The sequence below is a fragment of the Myzus persicae genome, unplaced genomic scaffold (genome assembly GCF_001856785.1).
Source record: "Myzus persicae strain clone G006 unplaced genomic scaffold, MPER_G0061.0, whole genome shotgun sequence".
Taxonomy (NCBI): Eukaryota; Metazoa; Arthropoda; class Insecta; order Hemiptera; family Aphididae; genus Myzus; species Myzus persicae.
The window spans coordinates 1-22,150 of NW_019101058.1; the positions used below are offsets into that span (position 1 = coordinate 1).

The 22,150-nt window shown below is 28.6% G+C and overlaps 2 protein-coding genes across 4 annotated transcripts; both read left to right on the plus strand.

Moving 5' to 3' along the window:
• Window positions 1-5,681: 5,681 nt before the first annotated feature.
• LOC111027560 (cytochrome b561-like) lies at window positions 5,682-9,566 on the plus strand. Of its 3 annotated transcripts, none has more exons than XM_022305964.1 (6): window positions 5,682-5,790; window positions 6,191-6,370; window positions 6,445-6,586; window positions 8,752-8,969; window positions 9,096-9,250; window positions 9,320-9,470. In XM_022305964.1, exons 2-6 carry the CDS (start codon window positions 6,284-6,286, stop codon window positions 9,468-9,470), a joined length of 753 nt encoding a protein of 250 aa, XP_022161656.1. In that variant the 5' UTR covers window positions 5,682-5,790; window positions 6,191-6,283. The 3 variants fall into 3 exon arrangements, with proteins under 3 accessions (XP_022161656.1, XP_022161657.1, XP_022161658.1); XM_022305965.1 differs by lacking the exon at window positions 5,682-5,790 and adding an exon at window positions 5,904-6,051; XM_022305966.1 differs by lacking the exon at window positions 5,682-5,790 and having other exon boundaries at window positions 5,904-6,370; window positions 9,320-9,566.
• A 242-nt stretch (window positions 9,567-9,808) lies between these two features.
• On the plus strand, window positions 9,809-18,187 carry LOC111027562. Its single transcript, XM_022305968.1, has 4 exons — window positions 9,809-10,663; window positions 12,200-12,352; window positions 17,579-17,722; window positions 17,908-18,187. The coding sequence occupies exons 1-4, from the start codon at window positions 10,586-10,588 to the stop codon at window positions 18,088-18,090; spliced, it is 558 nt and encodes a 185-aa protein (XP_022161660.1). The 5' UTR covers window positions 9,809-10,585; the 3' UTR covers window positions 18,091-18,187.
• Window positions 18,188-22,150: the final 3,963 nt, after the last annotated feature.

Here is a 22,150-nt window from a genome sequence, read left to right on the forward strand (position 1 = left end):
TTACTTTTATTAGTTTTTTAATTTTGTATAATTTATATTTAATATGTTTTTGGTTATAAGCACGGACTAAGATAAAATACTGGACTGGTATCGATGGGGGGGGGGGGGTAGTAGAGGAAGGTACCTCAAATGTTTCGACACCGCCACTCCCCCCATCCTAATAGGCCGCCGAAAGGTACAACTAGGGGTAGGAGTAAAAGCGCTCCTAGTAACAAATAAAGTTACTAATATTGTATATTTAGATGCTTATTATTTTGAACAAATTTTGGTCACGAAAATTCACGGATATTAAGAATATTAAATTTTAATATCATATAATGAGTATATTATTTTGATTTTTAATGTTTTCATAATTAATAATGTTATTAGTTATTTTGATTATTGTGTTTTTATAACACATGTATAGATAGCGCTTTTACCTATAGTTGTACACACGGTCCTAGAATGTCTTGTACCTTACGACGGTTTTAGAAACATTTGAGGGCCACTGATAAGGTAGTCGATACCAGTCCATTATATCATTTACATCTTAGTCCGTGGTTATAGGCCATAACAGTAAAGTTTCAACATTTTGATTTTAAAATGTTAAAGAAAGTTTTTATCATTACACTTAAAATAATTTTAGATGTGTATTAATTTATTATAATATTTTATCTATTTAAAATGAACAGTATAATATTATTTAAAAATATTTTTTACAGTGAAGTGTTTTATTTGCTTTTCGTTAAGTGCAAAGAAAGATGGTTTTTTTTCAAAATGTATTTATAATGTATATTCTATTAGTTGATAATACAATGTTGTGTTTTTTAAGTAAATAAATAAATTCAGCATCTAAAATCAGTTAACATTTACTTATTTTTCAAGGTTGGAGTATTAAAAAAATGAATAGAAATGATATTATTATAACTAAATTACATATTACAAATACAACATAATTAATATTACAAACATCAACACATGTCTCTGAAACAAGTGTTACTTACCTTAATGTTAATGCTAGTTTTTCTGTCGGATTTATAGGTTATTTATGTCTATTGTACGCATTAGTGCATTACATTTTATATCATCTTCTTTTAGATTTACAAGTTTACAACATATGTGAATTGATCAAAACTCAGTCTAAAAAACTCTGAATTTTCTCTGGTCACGGAACAAATATTTCTCAATTAAAACACTGAAAAAACCTTCAGATTTTCTAGTTTGAAACATATCATGGACATTTTGGTTTTTTTTAAACATATATTTGATAAGTATAATTCTTTGTCATCTATTTCTTCTAAAAGAAGAAGTTTAATAAGTGTCTTCTTTTTCTGCAGATTAAGTGATATGATATCTACGTCCTACCCCTACGCTACACTGCAGTATGTAATATTTCAGGTATCACTATATGCAATACAATTAATAATTAACATTACACTGTTGACTGCTGAAACGTAGAAAAACAACTGAAGGACTCCAATAAATAATATGTTATTTTTATCGGATTTTAAAAATGTGTTAAACCGAGTTTCTTAAAATGTTATATATAAAATGCACTTTCAATAAACCTAATATTTGTCTTAACCATTAACTGAATCAAACTATCAAAGGATAAAAGAGAAGAAGTTGGGTTAAGAAAAAGCTAAAGAGTTATCAAATATCCTATATTCGTTTAAATATATAAAATGTTTTGAATGTTTATTTATCATTATTATTATTATAATGTTCAAACCATTTATTAATTACATTTATTATTTGTTATGATTATTATATTCATATTTAATTTAAATATTCTATTACCTAACTAATTAATATTATATTTTTTTATAGTTATATAATATTTAAATTTTATACTTGTAAATTATATAAATTATTTAATGAGTAATAGATGGTAATAACAATAATAGAAAGTAATAATGTAATAGACCATAATAGTAGATTCTCAAATTATGAGAATAGGGCAAAGAGAATTGCGTTGCGAAGTTTATTCGAGTAAAAAACATCTAATGACCAACATAATAAAACGACACACAAAAGAGTGAGGAAAAAATGTACTTTACCACGCCCCTCACGAATTTCGATTTTTTTTTTTAAAGACGTGTTTTTCAACACTGATTTCGAAACTTTTTTGCGGAAACCATTATTTTGGAAGTTATAGCCTTCCAACACATAATCTGTTAACGTTTCTACTCTTTCGCTGCGCTGCTCTCAGATACAAAAATCAAAAATATTATTGTGTAAAACCACCTTGTGTAGGTATAGGAATTAAATAATGTTTTTGGAGATTTCAACAGAGTCGACAGCCCGTCTGTTAAACTAACATAAGTCTATAATTATATTATAGCAATATAGTGGTTCCCTTAGCCTACCGTCTCCAGTCGCCAAACTTGAGCTGCTTCAAGGGATAGTAAAGTAGTGTGGCGCACATGTGTATACGTTTTGGAACGCTATAACTTCCAAAATAATGGTTTCCGCAAAAAAAATCAAATAGTTTCCAAATCAGCGTGGAAAAACTTGCCATAACACATTTGTTTATCTAATATGTACATAGGATATACATTATATACATAATATACATTATAATATGATATTAAAAACTATTCACCATCTATAAATGCAACTTTGAAGATACTCAAAACCACGAATTATTAAAATATGCGGGTAGATGTTAATTTGTGGTCCGAACGATAACAGCAGTGCCATCTACCGCTGTCGTTTTGAACTTTTCAATAACATGGAAAGGACCTTCTGCGGCTGACGCTCGATGTCGCTGCTAGATTGCTGTTGAATTATCTATAAATATTAATTTAGGGCCCGAGATCTTCATACCCTAAAAATATACATTTATGACATAAAAACACAAATAGTGCACTAAAAGAAATAAAAAATGCACTAACAATGTTACATGTTAATAGCCTAAATACTTAAAAATAAGTTAATAAAACTATTAAAGTTAATACAATTACTTGGTGATTTTATAATTAAAAATTACAATTTATAAACAGGTGTGATTTTGATTCAAATAAGCAGGTATCTAAAATTTAAAAATAATGAAGTTTTGGTATTTTGAAACACATTTTAAGCTAGGAAACCAGTCGAGAACCACTGGTTGTGGCGGCAATTGTGCAATGGTAGTGGAAAAGAGGCCGGTCCTCCGCTATTTATATGATACACGTTTTACTGACACTTATTTATTTAAATTATTAAAATATCATTTAAATAGTGGATTAAGATTTACGAAATACTTTAGTACGAAATAATTTTATTTTTCTCGCGTTAAAAATGAAAATTCTATACGAGACTCGCTTAACGTGATAATGCGAGCAGTATCTTATCGTGTAGGCCAGCGTTTCTTAAACTTTTTTATCCGTGGAACCCTTTTTTATGTGCACTTTCACCGTGGACCCCCAACTTTTTTTAGCTTTTTTTTATTGAGCTCTTAACAATAAATTATTACAGCTCGACAATTAGAACTACTACATTGTTTCAATACTTTCAATTCGTCATTTTATGTAAGGGATATTTGCAATAAAAGTTATAATTATGTGTCAAAATTCAAAATTTTGAATAAAAAACCACAAGTTTCAGGGAACCCTGAAGTGACCTCCACGGAACCCTGGGGTTCCACGGAACACAGTTTAAGAAACGCTGATGTAGGCAATCCACCTGCAGTAGATTTCGGATCCTGGTAGTTGGGTACTCTATAATATGAATATTGAATAATATGTTTTATTTTTATTTTGATTGCGGACACGCCGATGAGCGGCTATAAGTGCAACTCAGCCACCTTGGAAGGCAATGTGCGAAAATTCGATTTGATGCATGTTTCGATTAACTAAATAATGTTAACCAATATACAAAAAAAAAAAATACTAATTTCTACTAAATATACATTTATATTTCTCCTACAACCAATAACAACCTTTATAAACAAAAATTGTCATCGTAAATCTAAAAAACCCCTGTTTAGCAATTCTAACGTTAGGTTGGGTTGTAACATTTTTCTTATTCGTCTAATATTAATTATTATATATTATTGTATGAATTAATATCAATGGTATTATGAATCTTAATATTACCGTCTTCTAACCTTGAATATCCAATGTCTTAAAAATTTTAAATTCAATTACTCATAGAAAAAGTATGTGGCTTTACGATAAACTTTTTATTTAAATTAAATTTAAAATACCTATAAAGGATTATGTATTACATGCTCAAACCTTATGTAGGTATTGTTACTAAAGAATTGTACGAAGTCTTAAGTACAAATAATATGCTCTGCTCAGAATTTAAAATATCTATGTAAAGTTCCTATAATATTAATGATGACACTAAGTACTCATAGGAGAACTGATTGTACAGTGTTATAGACTGTACCTGTTATTCAAAATGGATTTTTTAAATAATAATTTTAAAGTGTTTAAACGATTATAATAATAGGAGTATTATGTTAGTATAGTACTGCAGTATAGGTAGGTATCTTAATTTAAAATAGTTTAACCGACAGTTATTTTGTTTTACCTGAAGGTAAGATTATAAATGGATATCATATATATCAATATCGTTAACGAGCACAATATTTAAATTTTGAGTAACTTGAAAATAATATAGCCTGTAATAATTGTATTTTCAATTCTCCCTTTAAGTGTCTATTGAGGGCTTATCTTATTCTTTTTTACCATTAAACTTTCATCAGCTTTCTATTGTTTCTTCATTCGTGTTTTTATTACTTTATATAATATATTATTGCAAGTAGGTACCTATATATATAATATTATGTTATTGTGAAAAAGAAAATTGCTCATTTAGTTGCTAAATAGTTGGGCATTTGCCCATAACGTTACTAAATAAATAAATTAATTAATAAACATATATATAAATTCATAAAAAAAAACAAAAAAATACTAGTCATGTTAATTTATCATTAGCGTATTTTAAATATCTACGTGCTACGTTGTGAATATACTTAGTGTAGTACTGTGAAAGAAGAGGTAAAAACGTATTAAACAGAATAAAATAATAACTAATACTTTCCTATTATGTAAATTCGTAGATACAAGGCAATGGTGTATTTATGGGGGGGGGGGGCATGATCTAATAAGCATGATGTATTCTAAATATGTGTACTATGTATTCATGATCATGTTCAATCAATATATAATCAATTTTAGATAAATCCACATATTCATTTTTAAATTGTATTATAAGGGGCAGGCAACATAAATATATGAACAAATTATGTAAATATATATATTTTTTTAATGCTGTAAAAAATAAAAAAACATTTAAATGTTATTACATTTTTTTTTTGAAACATCAGAATTATCAATTTGTAAATCTAGTTTTTAAACAAATTTTGATGGTAAAAACGTTACCGTATTTGAAGTAAAAACTTTTTCAAAATAATATTTTTGGGAATTTTAGTTACAAAGTTAGAGAGTTTTAGAATCTTGTTTTTAAACTTAAAACCGCTATTTTTAAAACTATACATTTTCAGTCTTGTTCTAGAGGTGCGAGTTATACTGTGTATACTGTGTAGCGTTTTATTACATAATAATATAATATATGCATAAGTAACTACGGATGAGTATATATACCGGTTTGGAGCATTCTATAATATGTTCACATTTTGATTAAGAAATGAATGTGGCAACCACAGCAGGACTTGTTCGAAATAACTGGAAGGTTGATAATTTTTATTTGATTTCAACCCGATAATTAAAAACATTTTACCTTTTATAACAGAAAAGTTAACACAAAGTGATGGAAAAATATAAAGCAATCGTTTTTCAACTTTAATTCATAATATAAGTATGAACTTTAAAAATATAAGTTACAGGAACATAATCATATTTACAAAATATTTTATTTTCTAAATCTTGAAACACTGATTTAACTTATTTAAATTTCCAAATGTCAACTCTTAGAGAGTTTATCTTATAATAATATTAACACATCGGTATTCACGAACGGCACTATATCTACTATTTAGTCACCGAAAACAGATGTTACAAATTTAAATAAATATTTTTATCACAATAAATTATATTCGTGAACACATTGCCTTTACTTGTTAGTTATTCTACAGTTTAATTATTTTGTTCTGTCTATAATATTATATTATATATAGTTACTGTTTGATATTATAGTTTTTAAAACGAAAACATAACTCTTTAAATTCATTATTAACTAAATGTTATATAAATTATAGATTTTTATAATAACTTAGAAACTAATTAAAACAGAGGAAACCGACTATAATACTGAAGTATACTAAGTGTCGATGTATTACCATTAAACTATTATGTGCATTCCACAAGAGAAGTATCCGAATAAAACACTGCTGCAGAATGATAGTTCAAACTATACTTTATTCTATAGAATATTTCAGGTAAGTCCTAATTATTTATTTTACTTTACAGAGTTTTGTTTTATTTTAATAATATTGGATTTAATACATTTTAGTTTATTGGATTATTATTGATATGTTCCGTATACTATTGGATTATTAATTATCGGGGTGGATTTAGTTTAACTAAAGCTAAATTAATACCAAACTGGCATCCACTGTTCATGACAATTGTTTTAATTTATTTATTTGCAAATGGTAAGTTGTAATTCAAATATTATCAATTAAAATAAAAAAAATCATTTAAGTGTTATTCTTTACGATTAGTTATTGAACCAAAGTTTGTTATAATTATAATTTATAATTGTAAATACCGTAACATTTTTGAAATGGTATAAATGAATAAAAGTTTTGTTTTAGAAGCCCACTTAATAATTGTATTTAAATTTATTTTTTCTCACTATTACATGAACTAAACTTAAAACTTATTACTCATGTATTATTACAATTTTTATTGTTTTTACATCCACATATAACATTAATTAGGTATTTTACAGTTATGTAACAATATAGTTAGATGGTTAGATTTAAAATATTTTTTATCGTTTAGACATCAGATAGCATTAAATAGTTATTTAACTACATTGCTAATCCATTATTCTATATTAAAAATTAACAGATATCAATATTTTATAAGGATTTTTTTTTTTTGGGGGGGGGGGCGTAGTGGCTGAGTGGATAACTCGTAGGTTGCAACGCGCACTGTCGCCGGTTCGAACCTCGGTCACGGGCGGCACTTCTCTCGTGGCATGCAGTCACGGTGTCCGGAGAGAGAGGCCGCCATGCCCCAACCGGGCATGGCAGAAACCTACAGGTGCCCACTAGAAATTCTGCCAAAACAAACACACACGTGTTCCATAACCCTACAGTTCCAAAAACCCTACAGTTCCAAAACCCTACAGTACCACAACTTACAGCTAATGGCCTCAGTTGTCGAAGCTTAAATAAATAAATAAAAAAAGGATTTTTTTACAATTTTTTACAAAAGCAAAATTTATTTTTTTATTTTCGCAACAATAAGTAAGGCGGACTTATACTTACAAAGGTCGTTGGGATGATCAAGTTGGATTCTGCTTCTGTTAAGACGGTCTTTCAGCCTGTAGTATTGAGGACCACTTGATTTACATAAATTACTGAAGAAGCTTACAGATAGTTCTCTTACGCGTAGTTTTTTATTGTTGTATTTTGAAATCTGTGATTAGAACATAGGTGCAATTGGGGGGGGGGGGGATTTATGAGTTAATTTTGGACTTAGGACTTGTATTTTGCTAATGCGAGCTGGGGTACATTTTCTTTAGACGGGGATTGTCCATAGTAGTAGTTATAGTCAAATAATTAGTTTTTTTTAATAATAAAAATATTTGTCAAATGATTATTGAGTTACATACAAAAAAAAAAACAAAATCGATTTCGTCAAAAATTGATTTGGCGGGAAAATTATAGTTTTTAATATTTTTCTCGATTATTTTGAAAAATACTTGTTATGTTCAATTTTAACTTCTCAAAAGTACAAAATAAATGTTTTATCAGAAACGACGGAAACCACTATCAAAGTTGAAAATCCAAGCATTTTTAAATTACCTACCGTGTTTACCCACAGACACAAACAAATGTATCATTTTAAAATCAATCCACTCAGAATCTATAAAATCATTCTTCAATTCATGAGGCTAATTTTTTTTTAGTAGGTAGACTTTTTATTATTTTAGTTATTAGTTTGTTATTGTCTTGCCACCGAGCCATTTACTATTGACCACTCCCCCTTTGCTAGCTTTAGACACGTCAGTAGTTTTTACCTAAACTAAATCTAAAAATTTCGATATTAAAAATCGATAATTATATAATTTCTTACTTTTAGGTTAGCCTAGTAGGTTAGTAGGATCTATTTATAAAAAAGTCAAATACTACTCATAATATATAGATATGTACACATCTTACAAACGTTATTAGCATTTTATATAAAATATTGTTCAAAATTGATATTAATGAGTTATTTCACACAATATTTAATACTAGAATTTCAATTTTTACAACAAAAATACATCGTTAACATAAATATAAAGTGTGATCAGGATCTTTATAAAACTGTATTGTTTTTTACATGTAATTATGCGATACTAATTAAATTACTAACTAAAGTACTAAAAAAAAATTGTGCATTGTAAAAAATGTATTACCTTTTATTATTTAATTTAATTTGAAGTTTTGTAACATTACCTATACTATGATAAATATCATACTACACAGGACCAGGTGGCGGGGTGATACATTTTATTAGGCCCGATGGCAGGTTGATATCAAATAAAATATACTTACCTTATTTTACTACCTAATTAATAACCATATTTTTAATTTAATTTTAGCTATTCTTCACTATCGTTCATTTCGGGATACAAAACGAAATTTGAAAAACCAGCATGCAATTTTATTCGGCTCCATGATAATCATTATGACAGTTGCTGGTGTAGCTACTTTAGATTCAAAGCGATTTAGACCTTTATTCACCAATCCTGCGATTCCTAATTTATATACTTTACACAGTTGGTTAGGAATTATTACTATGGCAATGATTCTACTTCAGGTCAGTAACACTTAATAGACAATATTATAGTATAATAATATATGGTATATGCATAATCTATCAATAATATTATTATATTTTTTTCATGAATGAATCAATTGTTGAATTTTTTGTATACATTTTTAGTTTACAAGTGGATTCTGGATTTATCTATATCCCACAACAGCTGTCCGATATAGAGAGATTATGATGCCTTATCACGTGTTTTTCGGTGTTACAAGCTTTGTATTAGCGATTGCATCCGGTGGATTAGGATTCTGTGAAAAAATGATTTTTTCATTGTATATAACATTATACCACGAGCGGTAAAAAGATTTAATTGATGTTAAAACTATGTATCTCTTTTACAGGTATAGAGAATATGAAAAATTTCCAGCCGAAGGTATAATTGGTAACTGCATAGGTTTATTATGTATTTTTTACGGTTGTTTAGTGGTTTATATGGTCACCAAACCAGAATTCAAGAGATGCCCTGCACCAGAATATCAGCCCTTAATCTAGTATTAGAAATATTATAATGTTACACACTTTCACTATATGGTTGTAACTTGTAAGTGTGTAATTTGAAACTAAACTTTTAAAATAAAATAATGATTAATTAAGTGCAATATTTTTTCTTGAATACATATTAAACATATTGTATTTACGACCAGTGTTAAGTTTATAGACAAATAAAAAAAATTAAGTATACGAAGTCGTCTCATATAAGTATAATAAGTATATATTGATTAAGATTATATGAATTAAGTCAGTTAAAAAAATATAAAAAATTATTATTACAATTAAGTGAAGGTACGTGTAAGTCACTGCAGCTTTTTTTCTAAAACATGTTACTATATGAAATAATACTATGAATTAATTACTTTTATGAACAAGTGGCTTATTAAATACTTTATAGTAGGCTTTAGGCAGTGTAATAAGTTGAGTTGCTTTTTTTTTAAAACTTTTACAGGTCAAACCAGTATTGCAGTAATATAGGTAGGTATAATGTGTAAATAGCTGGGATCGGATGTTTTTTCCATTTTATTACAGGTTTCAATTCTCAACAGGTAGTAAAAAACTATTCAAAAATAATAAATAGAAAAAACATCACATCCTTATTATACGGTTTTTTTCTGTAATAATATCATAATGATAACTGATGACAATAGCCATGTCTATGTCATCATCTATGGATCCGATCTGACCGTGCGCTTCGTCACTTCAATTGCGTCAAAACAATTTCGGTCATCCTGTAAACATGTGTACATGACAATTATTTCAACAATAATAATAATTTTCTGTGACTGCATGTAGGATATAATAAGTAAATATGGTAATTAATTTATATTATTCACTGTACATAATAGTATATACTACAAGCACCTAGGGACTAGGATTCGATTGAAAAACGATAAAACCTATATAAAACTGCAACAGACGTTTTATTTGTTATACAGTCGACACCGATATGATTAATACTGTATTTATACATGATATGATAAAATATTTTACTGTTCGTGTCAAATCTGTCACGTTATACACGCGATTTGAGTGTCAAGTTCAAAGTTGAATTTTACACGTATTTAATTTATTACTATACCTTCAAATTACGATAAATTTCAGTAATCGTCGAAATGAACGCTTCTATGACGACTACTGTTTTGATCTCGACAATTGTTCTAATTTTGTACTCGAAGACTGCTCGTTGTTGTGTAAGTGATTTTTCATAGATTTTAATGCACCAATTATAAAAGGATTTGTACATTATTAGCAATTCGAATCATGTGGTGTAAGTTTATGGTTGTGCCGCAGTATGTGAAGAACTCTGACTAAATGTGAGGATATTATAGTGGGATGGAATTCAAAAGAGTATATAACTGCAGGTGGTTGAGTACGTCAAGAGAAGTGTTTAAGATCGAGATGATAAAACCAATATATAGGTGCCTTTTATCATAGACCTGTAAAGAAACCTTAACCTAACCTTTCTTTTTATAGGTCTGTGGGACCTATGCTTTTTTGTGCAACTAATGTGGGATCGTTAGAACCTATCGGCTATCACTAGGGCTGGTACCGAATTGGTTTCCGTTTAATTATGCACATTTTTCTTCTCAATTTTACAGGCTTCGGACTGTGAACTTCAAAATAGGTTTGTAGGCTTGGTAAAAAATGTGTGGTTATGTGTATTAAAATAATAAAATATAATACATACAATTTCAAATCGATGGTTTTGAAAACTTGAAGCGAACTTTCTTCAAGTACCTATTCAATTCGTGTACATTTTTCATTGATAGACTCAGTTATACAGTTTCTCAAGTATTGGTTATTTCTTTCCTATTTGCTGGTAAGTTTCCTGCATTATTATTTCAAAGTTCAGGGTGTAGACTTTAGGTACATATAGATTTTATATTTTTTTTACAAATTATACATACGCATGAAATACTATTGCAAAAGAATACTTAAAAATGAAAATTGTAATTATTTGACCGGAACACAAAAGGGCACCAACTCGGCTTAACTTAATGAAATACCTTTTTTAAACAATAGCCAATTCGGTTAGGTAATGGGTGGACTGTGTTAATAATGTGGAGCGTGTTGAATATTTAAGATAAAAAATAAATGAGGCGAAATTCAAAAATTTGTTTTGGCCGCATTCAAGGCGTAATAATTGATCTTTAGTTGTGGGTATCTCACTATATTGAACCGTAGATATTCAAGCAACAATCGAACAAGAGCAAAAAATAAAGTGTTGATAACTATTAAATCTAACCATCGACAATTTTAATATTATTTTTGTTCTGTATTTTTAGATTGGTCTTTAGTTTATATAGTATGTAATCACAAAAGTGAGATAATATGTAAATTAGCTTTTTTTGTATCAATTTCAAATATTTTATAAACAAATGTATACTTTTAATTGTATTGTTTCCAAAACATTCTTAATCGTATCCAAGCTCAAATTTCGTATAGAATTTATTATACTCTAGAACTTCATGGAAAAATATTTGAGGACCAAAATAAATTGAAAGTATACACAAATAAAATCTACAGTGGATCAAACAATATTGTTGTCTGATAGATAGATATAATTATACTTTTCGCAGTTATTGTGACGATGTAAATGTGCAAGTGAGGGGAATGGGTCCACGCTCGAATACAGTCCATATTCGGTGACCAACGAACAATATTTATTTAATAATATTACCTATTTTTACTCGAGAGATGATGTTTATATTTTGTGGTTTGTGTAGGGTGGTTACGAGTTAGAAATCGATTATATCAGAAACTGCAACTCGGACAACATTGTCACACTCTCTGATAAATTTACAGTCGTCTTGAAACCTAATTGCGAAATACATGTCGACGGATGTTTTACCACTCACGCGAACATCACCAGCGCCATGGTAAATATTATTATTTATTCACTATATTTGGTACTATTTACTAGAGAAGAACGCTTTTTATTTTTACCCGAAGAATTTTTTTTTTTTTTATAATTTGATAATTATAGACAATTATACCATTTAAAACGTTAAAAAGTAGTACCTATTTAATAATTTTAATATGCATCGTGTGTATCAACGATAAAGGGAACATGAAATATTTCAAACACATTATGACAATACATTTTATTTATAGGTTTTTTTTACTGTAAAAGGTCATTAGGTCAATATTAAACCTCTTTTTGAAAACTTTTGATTTTTAATTTTTTTACTCTCACTCTCAACAACAAAAGTTTTTTGAATTAAACTCCCTTTCAGAGCCGAAATTTGAATTTTTAAAATTATTTAAGGCAACTTTGGCCTATACAATTTTTTCTAATTTAAAGATTTAAAGAAAGTGAGTTAAAGTTTTGATTTATGCACGATGTATTTATTTTTGTAAAATTCATGAAAATCCATAAAATAGCAAAATGAATCAGATTATATGGACAGGTTTAATATTTAACAATATACAGGTCGGTTCATTAACCATATAATGTACTCACCCTAGTTTAAATAACGCATTTATTTAAATTTTGATTTTTCAATTTTTTAATGTATTTATAATTTTAAACATCATGTTTTTAAATAAGTAGATGTATTAATGATTCAAATCTAGTTTTTCACAGCAATTGAGAACTTTCAAATTTTTTCTAGATCAATGCAAAACTCGATGCATCAGCTAAATCGAAATTCTAACTAGTGGTTTCCGTATTTTTGAGCTATTAAGCTTTTATGTACACAGCATGCAATAATTATATAAAAACGTATTAATGTACTGATCTGAAGGATATAATGGGTTCGTGCTTATTCGTTTAAAATTTTAAATCTCTTATTTACTACACTGCTACACATGTTTTACGTGTTAACTTTTTCTGCGAATTGTAATCGTAATGCTATAGGGGCGCCGGTTTTTGAATGTTGTTTTGCTTATATTGGTTTACTATAAATTATTATGTATATGGGCAAGTTTAATAATATAATATAATAGGTGTACAGGATGATTCATCAAGTATAATAAACTCATTATTCACCCTCGTTTAATCCTTCTAAATGCATGTCTTATCCAGTTATCCAAACCATATTTTTTGTAATTTTTAAGTATATTTATAAAGATCATATTTTTAAATACTTAGATTTTAATATTCCCTAAATAGCAAAAAAACACGTGTTACTTGTGTTAACATTTTTCTGTGAAATGTAATCATAATGCTATAGGTGTTGAAATGTGCCGCTCTTATGGGCATGATAATAATAATATTATTATGTAGCACGTCATATGATATATTATCATGTGTATATTATTATTATTATGTGATGCCGTCCGTATCGCAATAATTCAAATCGCGTATGCGTATCGAAAAAAATTGAATTATGAAGGTTTTTAAAGCCAACATCAGGATTCGATTTCGTTTTGATAAAATACGAATATACATATTACGCCTTTGTGCACAATTTAATCGTTACGCACCGGTCGCCGCGAGTATAGGCAGATATATAATATTTCCTGTAGGTGCCTATCTACCTATAATCGCGTATCGGTAACCGACTGCATTTGTCTTTTTTTTCGGAATTTATTCTATACGACTAGTATTATGCGCCACGTCATACTGTGTATGTAATATTTTATTGTTCACGAGGATTTGACATTTCGTGAATTCATCAAATCCTTGTGAATCATGTGTCTCCCGGCTAAGAGATAAATAGTGTATAGTATATGTAAGTATATAAGTAGATAATAATAAATAATAACAGTTGCATACTATACTGTCATCGGGGCCAAAAATGAAGCATAAAATAAAAACGATATATAGATATGAGATATCACCCGGCATGGGGGTGCACTCTCAAAAAATAAAAGCCATTTCTTATTATATTTTGAAGTAAATATAATATTAATAAATACGAAAAAAATGCTGTACTATTATACCTAGAGGTGCCGGATTTTGATCCAATCCAAAACATGATATTGAATAATGGCCTATTTTTTTTTTTTTATACATTTTGGATTTATTTTTTAATAATGGATCATCTAGGTCTTCCAGCTTTGAGCTGGTCTAGCTACTTCTAGTTGTTCAAATCAGCCCAATTTAATAAGTCTTCGACTGTATACAAATAGCTGTTATGGCATTATTGATTTGGATAATAAAGAGAGAGTAGATCACGTCGTCTTGACCTAGCTGTAATTTAGATAAATATAATTTACTGGATAGAATAATCAAGTTAAAATTGTTATGACAATTTAATATTGTTAGCATATAACTGTTTTACTCATATTAAGATATACACACATGGTACATTAGAATACATTTGAAATTAATGTTAAGATAATATACATAGCTATAATAAGGTAAATTAAATTAGTATATCTAGATCTAGATGACTAGATAGTCAGCAGATACAGATACAAGTATCTCAAGATACATTTAACAAAACAAACTATTTTTTTCTCAAATATTTAATATATTAAAAATATTGAGCCATGCAATTAAAGTAAAACAAATAATATATCATAAAAAATACAATAATTTGTATAGGTATATAGTACCTTATAGTATCCGAGGTCTCCAAACTTTTTTTTTCGAGGATCATATAAAATGAAAAAAGCGGGTAAGTGGATGTCACTCTGCTGTACATTAGGTGTCTAAGAGGTCGCTGTAGTGGATGGTATTACATTTGAATTCAATGATATCAAATCATTGTTTACGAAAAACGACTCTGAGTGGAGACGGTATGCCAGTTTAGGATATTTTATATTGTTATTACTTATTATTTATATGGTAGCCGGTAAGTTGAATTAATATTATTCTTGCATTATCAGTGATGCTGGAAAAATATTAAATATATCTATGTAAAATTGGGCTGTTTTGGAACTGAATTAAAACAAAATGATGACCATTATTCTCTGTGTTAATATACAATTTTGTCCAAATTTGAACTTCAAATGTTTGTAAAAAATAACTGTATTCGTACATTTTTTAGATTTATTTGTTATGGAAAAAACTGTTTAAGCGGAACCTTGTTAAAAATTGAATATTTTATAAATTTTTAACTACAAAATCATTTTCAATTTTCAACTTAATAAATATTGTCAAAATTTGAACTTTAAATGATTATAAAAAAAAATTGTGCCTATGTATTTTTAATATTTTTCAACTGCTATTGTAACAAGTTATCTAGAGCCTTGTATTAATTTTTCATGCTTTTTTATCCAACCAATAACATTTAATTGACATTCATAGAAAAAAATTTAAAAAAAGGTAAAATGGAAATGTCCGTCGACAGCCTAAAACGAGTCAGAATATTTTGAAAATTTTATCAAGTATATGAATTTATAAAATAAACATTTAGGATAAATTTCAAGTGTCTATAGCAATTTGTTTTTAAATTACAACAAAATAAGAAAGACGCTACAATAGAAATTGAGTGAATATCCAATGTTGTAACATTTTCAACTTCAAACTTTCATACAATTTAATTTGACTTTCCGGTAGAAATTTTTTATTTTTGATTAAGATAGAAAAACTTAAAAGGAATCTTGTATTAAATTTTTAAACCTTAGATATAAATAGAAAACATTTTATGAATTTCTAACTAAATATAATTTGCTAATTTTCATGATTTTTACGAATTTTGTTAAAATTCTAAATTTAAACACTCATAAAATTTTGATGTGGATTTAAGCACAACTTGTTTTTAAATTTCCATTATACAGCCTACAAGGAACCCTGTATTACATTTTCAAATTTTTCGACCGAGCGAAAATTATTTTATTGACTTGGTTTAAAAAAAAACAAATAATAATCGAAAATTTCATTTGTCTATAAATAGTTCAACACAAATCAAAATATTTTGAAAATTTGATGGTGTATAGAAAATGCTTACACAAATATTCAGTGAAAATTGTATGTATCTTCGGTCATTTTTGTTAGTGTTACACTAAAAGTCAAAATCGTTTTTTTTCGAAAAATGCTTTTGCGAAAAAATCCTCTTTTTTCTTAATTTTTTGTTTGTTTTTCATGTTGCTTTTGAAAACTATTGGGAATTTTAAATTTTGACCTTCCGAATGCACCAACTAGATTCACTTTCCTGCTAGAAATGGTGCTATTTAAGAAAATCGAGGCACTTTTACTGCAAAAAATCGCGATGACAGACACACAAAAAAAAAAATATATAAAAACATACATCATTATAAAATCAATGCATTCATCATTCCGTTTAGAATCTAAAAAGCTCTTATCGAGCCAAAATGTATGAATGTATATCATTTTTAATTTTATAGAAATATATGTACTTTTAAATATTTAAAAAATAAATCCTATGATATGCCTACCTTAATATACTGAGTTGTAAAAATAATTTGTTATGAATGAGAAGCATGAAATTGATGTTTTCTGCCAATATTTTATCAAATTCAGATTCTGTGTTATTTGTTCCAATTTTCAAAATTGATTCCAAATGTTTGTCAGACATTGCTGGCCGGATGAGGCCAGCTGGCCGTAGTTTGGAGACCCCTCTATAGACTAATATAGCAATAATTGCATCTTAAAAAGTATTTCCGATATTCATTTAAGATACACAATATTTTGTATATATGTACATTAGAGCACTGAATACATATACAATATGATCTGTGAAGGGTTTGGATTTGGGACCTCTTTACAAAATGTGCAGTCCCAAAAATATTGGTCTAGTACAGTCATATCAAAGTATTAGCTGAACCAATTATATTGAATAGTTTACTTATACTTGCGGCCCACAGCCAAATAAACACAAATTTATCGGAAAAAAATATTTTATACAAAGTTGTATTCGTTATGGACACGACCGGTAAAATTAAATAAATATAAATACAAATTACAAAACAAATTGTTTTCTAAAAATTTTATTTTACGAAATGAAAACTGTATACACCTAATATTTTTTTATAAATTTATTTTTCGAATTATTTGTCCATAAATATTGGTACCCGCGGGCTTTAAAAAATGAGCAACTAACCACGTGTTAAAAGCTTGGTCTAGTAACACTATATACTATAGATACAGTTTATAGTATTGCTCCTACAAGGTCCGGTGTCGTATAATATATACAGCTGAGCGTAGTAGGTACCCATATACATAACATTTAATAATATTACACGATTTCCAGGTCGACTTCACCTTCCAAAAGGACTTGATAAAGGTGTCGGGCAAAAGGGACGGTTGCAAACAGCTCGACGACGTGAAATCATCGAGTGACATTCAAATGGGTTTGGAAATACTCGGACTGCCGAAGAGCTGTCCAATTAACAAGGTCTGTCGGTCACATTGTTTAAATTTTAATTGATATTGTGTAGCGCGATTTGTGACGCAGGCCACGATAACAATATATAATTTATATTGTATGAATATTTATATTCCGATTTCCGGAGCCGTTATTGGAGTCATTCCGACTGCAGCAGTGTAGGCACGCTGTGTATAAATTGTTATCGTTTGCAGGGGACAGTGTGCTTGGATAAACCGATTAACGTGAGCAAGTATAAATTACAAATGAACATGTTAGCCGGCCATCTCAAGGGGAAATCGGTAACGACCACTAACGCGGGCAAGACCTGTATGGAGTTTTCGCTAAAATTTGTCAACGTGCTCATAAAAGCCATCGGCCGCGGTGTGATTGGTTGAAATCTATGAACATAACCACTACCTTCTTAAATATAATCTAATATTATAATACATTTATAATGTTTAATTGCGTTGTGTATGTACCTATATAATATCATCATATATCTCATCAACTATATAAAATAAATTAAAACATATTATTTTGTAAATACATTGTAATAATCTACCTAATGATAAAAGTGTGAAATAACACACTTTTGAATTTTTTTTTTAAATCAAACACTCATTACCATCACTGTCGAGTTTTGAGTTTTTCAAAAATGTCCGCACATATTATAACAACACTATGTCTCTGAAAAACCTTGGCCAACTATAGCAAGCACCCCATAATTAGGTACTAGTATCTGATCAACATAATTTTTAGAAAAATTATAGTATAATATTTAGTGAGTAAAATAGAATAAATGTAATAAAGTTCCTATGTTGATGAAGGTATTTTAAATAAATAAGAAAAGAAACAAATGCATAATTTGAATATAGCCAAATTAAATTATGAATAAAAATTATATTAAATTAAAGACATTTGTCTTTATTGCGACAAATTTTTATGGTACACAGAAAAACTAGGACAGTTTCTTTGAGCAAACCTGTTGCCGTCTATTATCATTTATCTCCTGTCACTTCTAAAAAATTATATTTCATAATTTTTGCTTCAAAATATTTTCAATCTGCTCCTTATTATAAAAGTGTATACTTATACTAGAGATGGGTCGAACTTTTTGAAGTTCGAAAAATCGAACCAAACACTTAAAATTTCAAAAATCGAACAGAACTCAAAAAAAAAGTTCGAAGTTTAATAGTTAGTTTAAAAAATATTACTGATTCCAAAAAATAGTGGAAAACGTTTTGTTCATACTTTTCGAACAAAACAAGTTTTATATTTTATAATTTGGTTTGACATAAAACAAAAAAGTTTGAGTCGTAATTTGGATTCAAAAGGTCTGTTTAAATTCAGTTCGGCTTTAGACAAAATATTTGGTACGTGTTCGGATCAATGTTGAACATAATATGCGTGGGTTTTTCGGGATGATCTTAATAAAATTGAAAAAAAAAACTATTTAAATTAGCTTCAAAATAGATTTCAAAATAGATAGTTCTCGTCTGATTTAAGCGCGTCCATCGACCCACAAAAACATTATTTATAGGTTTATTAACATTATCTACGAGAAATCGGCGGTTTTAGAGTAATCACTGAGCTCTCTCTTGCCATCGTCGAAGCTGCAGTGTGCGGAGCGACGACCGTAACTCCTCTTGTCCCCTTCTCGTACCACCGGGTTATATAGAATCGTTAGCGCACGGCCAAAGCGCCAAGTCTCCTCGTTCGCCGTACCGCATTTAACACAGCACGCCACTTCCATTTTACCTCTACTCGTCGTCGAAATTTACCACGTAAAAGTTTTGGGGTAGTTGATGGCCATTTTTCAAACGCAATCTGCTGTCTTTGCAAGCACGCGCCATCTGTTTCGGTTACAATACGTATATATTACATTTATAAATACGCTCGGGATCGTATCATATTAAGCTTCAACGTCCGCGGTGTGCGTATATTTTAGCGACCGCACTTGAAAATTATTTTTTTTCATTTTAAAACATTATTACGGGGTTTTTATGATCATTATTATTTTTAACGTAATATTACAATATTTTGTATAATACATTTACGAAATTATCCTAAGCATATGGAATGGCGTGCGCGTTATATTATGACGTAAGACGTGTATTTTTTTAAAACATTTTTATTGATGATTCGCAAAAAAAAACAATAATAAATTTATTTCATATTAAATGATAATTTTTATTTCATCTGAAAACCAAACAAACATTTTTGGTTTACGCTGTTTACAGCCTTTTGAATACTGATATTTATAAAATAATATCGATGAATTGTTTTGTGATTCTCGATTGGTTAAGTTGGAAATGTCTTAAAAATATAATGAAATATATCTGTATAGGCATGAGGGGTGTGTCCAAAGATACAAGCAGAATGGACCTCCCACCATTGAGGATACAGCTTAAAAGTTTGGTAGAACTTGCGTCCCATTATTCTGCTCCCATAGTTCTGTAACACAATATGTTGGCGGATATTATGTTGAGTCAGTGGTAAGTTTCTTCCTCACTTCACATTGAACATGTCTTCTTCTTATTATTTCTCAGCTCAACGGACCTGAGCTTCTATGAGCAATCCTCTCCATTTTTCCCCGTTGAAGGCCAATTCAACTGACCCATACATACTCGTACCGTCCAAATATCCTTATTTGCACCAGCTTTCGTCTCGTTCACTGTCTACGTATTTTGGCCCCTTCTTAATATGTATCGTTTCAGTATGAACTTTGTCAATAATATTATAATTAGCTCTACATACACAGGTTCAATTCAGTCCATGTTCACTTGGTTCTTGTATACCTAATATGATACCATATTTGGTTTTCCAAACAGTTTGTACAGGTCGTGATTTTTTTTCTTTCGAACGGCGTTTATAGATTGATGTTATAGCTCAATTGCTGTACACTGGTTATTGAACAAAAAATATTTCTCAAAACCTTTAATTCAAATATCGCAAATCTTTTTTGTAATATCCCTTGTAAATGTACATATTATTATCATAATATTATTTATACTATTTTAATTTTATATCGACTTATTTCAATTGTATGAAAAAAGAATATTTATGAAAAATGTTTTCAATTATTCTGATCAGGTCTTTTCAAATATTTTAATTTTATTTTTCTTCTTACCGACTTACTATTATTTTTTACTCCGTCCCCTTTCAACCACGATAAATTCCTAGCTAAATCCCTGTCTCAGTCTACTATCATGACTACTGTCTATGGTTATTGGAAAACTTTTTTGAACCATCGAGATGTATAATACATTTCATATCATGTTATGAACCAACCATACTGAAATAGTGTGATCTACGGTATTATTATATAAAGGGAGGTTTTCATATACAAGGCTTACTTAAATGCTTTGCTGTGATTGGTTGGTTAGGTTATGTGACCACACAATTAACCATATTACCGTGTTGTTGGACATAGCTGAATATTTTTCGTGTACATGGCACACGCGTACCCAAAATTTTAAAACATGTCACGGCGCATTTACCATCCGACAATCTTATCGAATATTAGATATATGATAATAAGTTAAAATTGATAACAAATTTGAATTTTATTAATGTACATTATACAAAGTTATTTTTTTATATTTTATTTACTTATACTTAATTTATTAATTTATTTAACAACATCCAAATTCCCACCTCACTCACCAAAAAATACCTTAGTGTTAAGTTCGACAAAAGATTAACGTGGAATCACCATATCCACACTACCAAAATTAAGCTACACCCTCGCCTTCGTTCTCTTAACTATTTCTTAAACTCTAAATCCAAACTCTCAATCAGTACCAAGCTAATGCTTTACAAAAGTCTACTGGGTTAGGTTAGGTTTACCTAATACATAGGAAATATAAATATTAAAAAAAAAAAAAACAATACCAACAAAAAAATGTTGAACATGTAAAATTTAAATGTCCTCAAAAAAACACTGTTATAAATATATATTATACATATTAATTATATTCGGACGGGTACCTTAGAATTTAAACCTTCCATTGTTTGCAAATAAATTAAGTAATAAGTAAATAAAATATAAAAATAATTTTTTTATAATTGTCATTAACAAAATTCAAATTTGTTATTAATGTTAACTTGTTATCATATATCAAATATTTGATAAGATTGTCGGATGGTAAATACGCCATGACATGTTTTAAAATTTCGCCCACGCGTACAGTGGAAACCTGCCTTAATACGCATTTTATAATCTATGGTTATTGGTTATATTTTAAAATGTTGTGTTAAGTTTCTTGGAACAGAATTAATTTTCTATCTGGCTTACTTGATGTATTCTATATAATTATTATTTTACGACAGGTATTAAAAAAACTTTAGAAGAAATAATAAAATGAAATATTATAATTAATATTATTATTATTATATTATATTATTATTATATATTTTGTTATTATTTTATTATTATTATTAGTCATTTGAAAT

Excerpts from the sequence above, each read along its gene's own strand:
- LOC111027560 (XM_022305964.1), top strand. The coding sequence starts at position 6,284 with ATGTGCATTCCACAAGAGAAGTATCCGAATAAAACACTGCTGCAGAAT. Across the intron at positions 6,371-6,444 it reads TATTCTATAGAATATTTCAG|TTTATTGGATTATTATTGAT; the intron begins GTAAGTCCTAAT and ends AATACATTTTAG. Across the intron at positions 8,970-9,095 it reads TGGCAATGATTCTACTTCAG|TTTACAAGTGGATTCTGGAT; the intron begins GTCAGTAACACT and ends ATACATTTTTAG.
- LOC111027562 (XM_022305968.1), top strand. The coding sequence starts at position 10,586 with ATGAACGCTTCTATGACGACTACTGTTTTGATCTCGACAATTGTTCTA. Across the intron at positions 12,353-17,578 it reads CGAACATCACCAGCGCCATG|GTCGACTTCACCTTCCAAAA; the intron begins GTAAATATTATT and ends CACGATTTCCAG. Across the intron at positions 17,723-17,907 it reads AGAGCTGTCCAATTAACAAG|GGGACAGTGTGCTTGGATAA; the intron begins GTCTGTCGGTCA and ends TATCGTTTGCAG.